Source organism: Euphorbia lathyris, chromosome 3 (genome assembly GCF_963576675.1).
Source record: "Euphorbia lathyris chromosome 3, ddEupLath1.1, whole genome shotgun sequence".
Classification (NCBI taxonomy): domain Eukaryota; kingdom Viridiplantae; phylum Streptophyta; class Magnoliopsida; order Malpighiales; family Euphorbiaceae; genus Euphorbia; species Euphorbia lathyris.
In genome coordinates, this window is record NC_088912.1 from 22,444,763 (window position 1) to 22,452,792 (window position 8,030).

The following is an 8,030-nucleotide window of genomic DNA, read 5'->3' on the forward strand; positions in this document are numbered from 1 at the left end:
TTGAAAGATACAACATTAAGTACGTCAACCATCTATTTCCCAAAAAACTGTGTTTTATGTGTTCTTATCATAATTCATATTGGAGAGTGAAGAATACATTTGTTACTCTTTGCTACAATTGGAGTCGCTTGTTTGAAATATAAATCTCAGCCTCAAATGGATGTTTCGAAGACCTCTCCAACCTAATATAACGATTCTACATAGTCATGTAAGAAAGCTAGAGAATGGCAGCCTTAGTTACTCTAATGAGAGATACCAAAAGAGGCTTCGAGAAAACTAGTGTTTTCTCAAGTAGATGAAGCCAGTAACCAAATAACAACCTGTAGATATTTGAACCCGAGTATCCGGGAAATGTCCTAAAACTGGAACTGCATTTCGGAAGTGTATCCAAGAGCATTTAGGTGTGCAGCCATGGCCTTGTTCATAGGTGGCGGTCCACACCTCAACATCTGCATAACACAGGTAAGAGAAAGGGAGAGAGAGTTTCAAATTTACTACCAGCATAGAGAGAAAGGGAGAGAGAGTTTCAAATTTACCTTCACATCTTCTGCAGGCGGAGGGCAATAGGTTTGGATCATTTCTTTGGATACGAACCCTACTCCGCCATCCCATTCTTCAGGAGGCTGAAGATAATGTCGATAAATATTAGACGACAAAATAATAATTTGGAGAACAAAAATATTAAACATGAGGTGTTATGGATCATGATATAAGAGAGTTAGCTTTTTGGTTATAATTGGTTCTATGTTGCACAGACATGCTAGTGTCCATGTCCTTTTTTGTTTGAAGACTATTTTACGAAGGTTATGTTTTAAATGCAACATAGGCTGATTCCGGGACGGATAAAACAGAACGACAAGGTTATAACCAGCCTAAAAGTTTTGGGGCATTTCTACAAATGGTAGAGGTAAAATCAGAGTGACAAAAGTTAGGATGTTAAGCTACACAAAGAAAAATTGATAGATCATACAAGGAATTTGGGAAGTTGTGTAACGCGGAAAAGTGGAGAGAAGGGAGATTGAAATGGTTTACATATTACATGTACATCCATCAGTAAAATAAATTCATGGCCCCTGAACTATAGGGCTACTAACATTATGACCCCTATACTTTATTTCGTGACATAGAAGTTGACATTGTTGTAACATTAAAGTCCAGATTAAAGAAAATTCATTTGAAATGTTAAAGAAACGGTGGCCTGAAAAAGTTCCACTACATCATTGATTTTTTTTATCCATGTCACCATAAAGTATGGTCAAATACCTATTTTTAGGTCATTATTTCATTAATTTTTAACGATTTTTCTTTGATTTGGACTGTAATGTTACAATAGTGTAAAGTTCAAGGACTTTTATGTCACTAAATAAAGTTTAGGGACCATAATGTTAGTAACTGTATAGTTCAGGGGTATTTTACCTTGTACATCATAGATCAAGAAATGCAACAGTATCGAAAGTTGAATGCAATGACGTCATTGTAGGAGAGACGAAAGCAAGGGATGAGCCTAAGACAATATGCAAAATAAAATTTACCTGATTGAGCACATAGTAGACAGTGAAGCGATCGGGAAAGATCTTTGCAAAACCATCCAATTCTTCCTGCAAAGATAAAAATCAAAACAGTGTCAAGACATCTCCAACCATTAGTCTATTTTTTCTACTCCGAACTCCATTTTTTCCTACTCCAACTCTATCTATAGAGTTGCTACAGTAACTCTTCTTCAACCGTCTACTCTATTTTATAACAAAAATATAGAGTACCAAAAGCCTTACTCTATATATAAAATAAGGCTAGGGGTTCCAGCTGTTTATAGGGGTGTCCAATCGATGTGCACTCTAGACGTTTTCTCCAGTTTTTGATGCATTTTGATGTCTCTCCTTTCTTGATTTTTGGTCCAACTGCTAGAAATTCTTACTGATATGCCTTCCAAGTAATTCAATACAACTATCTATTCATCCATACGCAATTGAATATGCTCTAATGTCTTTTCAATGTTTAATATTAAAGCATGGATTTGTACACATCTCTAGGCTTATAAAAATCAGAGAGCTTTATGCTAGTGATGTCAGTAACAGGTAAACTCATTTTACTACTATTATTAATTTTCAGCTTTTTAGGCTCATCACTTCTATTCTTACTCTTTCGCATGTCTGAACCACATCTCACATTTTCACCCAGTACAAAGACTCCATTTATCTTTTTTGCTCCTTCCACTTCATAAAAGTTCTGTTGTTCTCTTCTTCCACCACAAAAATTTGTTGTTCCCCTTCTCTCTCCTATTACAGCATGAAGCAACCTTTACATTTTATATGTAACTATGTCCTACATTTTCAATATTAATTTACATGTAGGTTTTGATAATAACTTTTTAGGAGTTACAAATATTTTTTCATAACAATATTTCACAGATATGACATTCCTGATAGTTGCACAGAGGGGCGTACCTTCAACAGAATGTCCAAATATGTCACATTGGCATAGATAAGATAAATGTTGGTCTTGTCGCTGGGATTTTCTAGTATGGCCCTAGCAACCTAAGTGAACGAAAGAGTAAAGCAGTTAGTAATAAATAGTTATTTGCAAAACTGGAACGGAAAATGGCATTTTGTTGAAACTTAAATACATACTTGGAACATCGGAGCTATTCCAGTACCTCCAGCAAGCATCCCAAATGCTCTAACTAGGTTAGGTTGATACTTGAAGCGCCCCTGGAAGCATCAGAAACATACATCAAGTTTGTGCTTTTCTTAGGAGATAAATTATTGATATTCTGGGTGGTTTCAAAACAAAAATGCAATCAAAATAAATTAATCATTAACTGTCAAAAATCTTTGCCAGTATATTAAATATCAAGCCCTGATTTTTCCAATGAACGTAATAGTAATACTGGATAAAAACACCCCCAGAAGAAAAATATAGATGGACAGATATCAGTACTTACTTTTTTTTTTCTTTCCTGAAAAGGTATTTAAGATGAAAATGTTCTGAATTCCAGGTTCAATACATATAACTTATCTGATACACTTGAACTTATATTGATGCATGACAAGTAAGCTACATGATTTAAATGGTCTTGAGCTGTCTTATGGAGAAAGTGTGGAGCAAATAAGTTGGATCCCAGGGTTTGAGAGTAAGGTTTGAGATTTTACTAATATAATTTAATAATGTACTGTGATAATCGCATTAAAACAAAGGTGACACCAAGCTTTATCAATGAAAGATGAACAATCATGATTGTCAGTCAAAGCCTAACCCAGCAAATAAATGAAACATCAACAATGATAATCATGAAATACTCATTCGATGGTAAATAATCATGATTATCCATCAAAGCCTATCCAACTTTCACCAAAAAGGTAATGATTATGTGACTATATCATATTATTTTTCATCAAGGTGGTCTTAGACGAAAGACCCTTTAAATTTGCAATTTTTTTTGCACACATCTTCTGTTCTTTTTTTTTTTCAGTGAAGATACTAAAAAGCTCAAAGTGATTCTACTGTCGGCCAAGGTTGACACAATAAATCATTTGCTACCCTCTTATTCACCTTGAATCAATGCAGCCTGGATGTTCTAAAAATGACATAATAAGTCAATTTCTTTGTAACTATGATCCCACATGTAAATCTTGTACATAAGCTAAGTTAGAGGGAAACTATTTCAAAACCTTATGACAAAATGGGTTACGGGTAACAGGATATCCATATCAAATGTATTTAAAAAGTTATCCATGACTTCTGGTGCTGTATGAAAATTTCATGTTTAAACTGGCCTTGGCGATTTAATTTAGGTTAAATATGTTTTGTCAAGTGATAACCTAACGTATCAATAACCTGCTGAATAATAAGCCAGTTCTAGAGTGTCAAATACCCTTTATTCTATGCGGTAGCTGCAGTTCACTATTTTTCAAGCAGTTACTGTTTAAGTGTACTTTTTTGTACATAGATTACTCCTTTTTTTTTTCAAAAAGAAAAAAAAAAGCTTCAAATTTAGAACATAATCAAGCTATGAACCAAAGCCATTAACCAACCCATTTATACACCCCTTAAACTACTTAGCATTTAAAAAGCATCAAATTAAGGAGAAACTTCCTATTTTCTTGTTCTTTCTTTGCTTTGCTCCCTTCCACCCCCCTATAAAGTCATGTTAAAAGCTAAGACTTTTCAGAAGCTTCAGAGGCTAAGATAACCTACAGGTAGGCAGGGCTAAATTCTTGCTACAAGGTCACAACTCCAATAAAAAATTCCTCCACAAGGCTAAAATCTTGGTATAAGGCCAGAACTCCAATCAAATATTGAAATTCAACATGCTCAATGGATCTTTGAAGCAATAAGGAATTTGTCACATGAAATCTAAACTTGCATATTCTGGTTGCCTTTTGTTATTTGTGGTTAACTCAAAAGATCTTTCACTTCAAGCATATTACCATTGGCAGATGGTTTTAACTGATAATAGCTTTAAATGGATGCTCATATAAAATTCCTATTGTTAAAAGGCAAACAGCATGAATGGAATTCCATTAGCATTGGCATGAGATTCAGGGTCAAAAGTCAAATTACCTTGGGCCCCTTCACAGCCATGTAATCACCTTCACGCATCTCCCGGAAGTAATGGGACATTCTTCCTTGTGGATACATCTAAATAGAACAATGTAAAATGAGTATGCCAAAATGAACTAGTTGACAGTCCAATGAAATATACAACATAATATATATGAATTATGTCAACCTTTATAACAAGTTCAAAATATCCAAGATCAGAGTCCAAAGTTGTGGGAGTATATGGCCTGATAACTTCTCCGCCAACACCATCTATTCCTCTGTTGAGAGAATAAAATGTCTTAATTATAGAATTAGCATGATAAACCCTAATCAAATTATTAGCATTCCAAACAACAAGAATTGGCCATATCTGTATCCTTCAAAACCAGAATATTTTCTCAGGGTCCCATAATTAGAAATAAATCTGGGGCCTATAACACTGGACGAGTACAATACAAATAAAAATTAGACCTGCAACTTATATGTTGTCCAATTGGTAGTCCCAATTCTGAATCTGGTTCCGGAAGAGCAAATCTGAACTTAGCCACATTAGGACTAAGTTGGGTACGCGTAACAAGTTTGAACTTCTTGAACTGTTCAGGGTCCAAGCAACCTATAAACGTGTGAAAAGGTGATAAAGAATTTGCAGATACAGGCAAACCATAGAAGTTTTTGTTTCATATTAAAAGAGGGCGAGCCTTGGCGCAACGGTAAAAACGTTGTTGCCGTGTGACCAGAGGTCACGGGTTCGAGTCTTAGGAGTGGCCTCTTGCCAATTAAATTGGCAAGGGAAGGCTTGCCCCCAATACACCCTTGTGGTGGGACCCCTCCCCGGACCCTCGCTCAGCGGGGACGCGTAATGCGACCGGGCCGCCCTTTATTAAAAGAGTCGAGCATTAAGCAAAAAAGTAAAAAAATGAGAAAACAAAAACTTACATGAGCAATTTAAAGAAAGAAAAGAAAACAGCAAAATAAACTGATAAACTGAAACTACACGCTTCTTCCACACACACACACACGCACATGAGAAAGCGTTTCTGTCGTATCATATTCAATACAGCATATAGCTAGCATACTGATTTACAAAATTGCTGCAGCCACAGCATTTTTCCCTTTTATTTTTTCCCTCTTTTTTGTTAGTTTCACATGTAAGGAACTATTTATAACCATGAGATTTCGTTTCCCATGATTAGTTCATGATCAAACAACATTTTTTATTACTTTTCCTTAAATTAAATAAATACATATTCCTCTTCCTTCAAAAATAATAGGGAAATACAGTATTCATGCTTTTGAACTTAAATATTTTTGTTTCCATGGCCTTATAATCTAGTTTCCAAATGCTTGTGCCAAAATATTGAGAAGTTATATGCCATTTTTAGCTCAACCACATGAAGTGCATCCATTAAGTCATATTTGAACTTCACCAATGCAAGTCAATCTGTACAATTTTCTGACAAATGTATCGCTCATATTTGAACATATAGAAAAAGAACTTATGTGCCATTGACTAATTAGAACGACATTTTATGTAGGATTTCGTTTTTAACTATAGTTCACCTTTCCTAAAACTATAATCTAGTTCTGGATTATAATTGGCAAGTAAATTTTATCGAATTTTATGACTTACATTTGCAACCCTCAATACTATCATATACCTAAATTGGATAAAGAAGAAATAAAAAGAGAACACTATTCGCTAACCTCCTTTACACCTAATGATTAGTAATTAAGATGCTGATATTTATGTATAAATAAACACTGATCAATTTCAGTTCTTGTTTCTGCTCTACAAGTCATGTATTATCATTCGATTGGACGAACACATTAAAATTATTAGCACAATTTAACAGTCATTAACAGAGATTGAGATCGCAAATACCTACAATAATTGAATCCATGATCCGTACAACACATATTTCTATTTTTAGACCCTAAATGATCAAATACTCCACAGATTGGAATACTCTTCAGCATTTGCCATCATAAACCAAAAAGCTTCGGTTACCGTTGACGAATGAAAGGTGTACACATACAGAAAAGAGAAAGTAAGAGATGTAAACGAGCATACCTTTAGCTTTCTTTTTGGTGATATAGAAATAGTAAGCAGTACCGGCGCTAATGGCGACAAGCGCGACGGTGATGCTTATCATCTCCGCCCGGTGAGACCTTAAATACTCCATTTCTTGAAGAAAACGACGGCGGAGAGACTCGTTTCAGCTGCAGAGTTTCTATGTTTTCTCTGCGTCTACTGTCCTTGGTCTGTGTAGTGCATAATTTTTTTGGATGTTTGGTGAATTCAATTACATTCACAATATATTGCATCAGCATCATTGCATGCGAGTTCACAGCTAAACTGAAAAATCTGTTGCAGACGATAACTGCCCCTTCCCGTTGAATTTCATATAGGCTTGATACACAAATAACCCCTAAACTTATTCAAATGTTGCAACTGCTTCTTCCAACTTTGTAATAACTTACCCTTTAAACTTGTCTAATTGTAAAACATAATCCCAAATTGGGAATTTTTTTACCCCGTACTTGAAGCAACCGTAAAAACGTTTCCCCAGATTCGTATCACGCCAAAGATCTGATTATCACACTCCACGAGCGTTACAACTTTTGTATTTCGCGTGTTTCTTCCATTGCAGTCCATGTCAATAATTTGAGGTTATCTTTTATAATTGGACAAGTTTGAGGGGTTATGTTTTACAATTGGACAAGTTTGAGGGGTAAGTTGTTACAATTGAAAGTTCGGGGGGACAGTTGTAACATTTGGACAAGTTCAGGAGGTTATTTGTATATTAGACCTTATTTTCTTATTTTCAAAAGGCACATGGCTCATACTAGCCCTTAAACTATACTTTGAAAATCAATTAGCCCCCTAAACTATTAAAATCACAAATTAATTCTTTAACCTATATAAAAATCAACGATTCTCACCCGGATATTAAGAATTAATAGTAATATAATCCTAATATAATAATTAAACACATAATTAATATTGTATAGGGTATGTAATATATTTATTTTAAGTCTCGAAAAGAATTCAAGATCAAAAAGAGTTTGAAAAAGGAAATGAAATTATAAATTTTATATTAAAAAGGGAGATATCTCCGAATTTTGCCAATAGAAAATAGGAAGTAAAATCCAAGATGAAATGAAAATGTAGAAATCGTAAAAAAAATGTGTTAATTATGTATTTAATTGTTAGATTAGAATTATATTATTATTATTTCTTAAGATCATTAGAATAGAGGGTGTGAATTGTTGATTTCTAAATAAGTTAAATGCTTAATTGGTGATTTTAGTAGTTTAGGGACGTAATTGATTTTTAAGCTATAGTTTAAGGGCCAATATGAGTTTTATGCCTTTTCAAAAATAAAATAAAAACATTATATCTACCTATTATAATATAATAGCTAGAATGTAAAATCAATTACTGTTGGTTTGAATGGATAAAAGCTTCAAGTCGTAACGTATGCAAA

At 34.2% G+C, this 8,030-nt stretch overlaps 1 protein-coding gene across 1 annotated transcript; it reads right to left on the reverse strand.

Moving 5' to 3' along the window:
* On the reverse strand, window positions 1-6,820 carry LOC136224761 (NADH--cytochrome b5 reductase 1-like). The gene is made up of 9 exons (XM_066013182.1): window positions 6,614-6,820; window positions 5,014-5,155; window positions 4,730-4,820; window positions 4,561-4,638; window positions 2,628-2,708; window positions 2,445-2,534; window positions 1,533-1,598; window positions 537-623; window positions 1-449 (listed from the first exon to the last, which is right to left on the reverse strand). Exons 1-9 carry the CDS (start codon window positions 6,723-6,725, stop codon window positions 357-359), a joined length of 840 nt encoding a protein of 279 aa, XP_065869254.1. The 5' UTR covers window positions 6,726-6,820; the 3' UTR covers window positions 1-356.
* Between the last annotated feature and the right edge of the window lie 1,210 nt (window positions 6,821-8,030).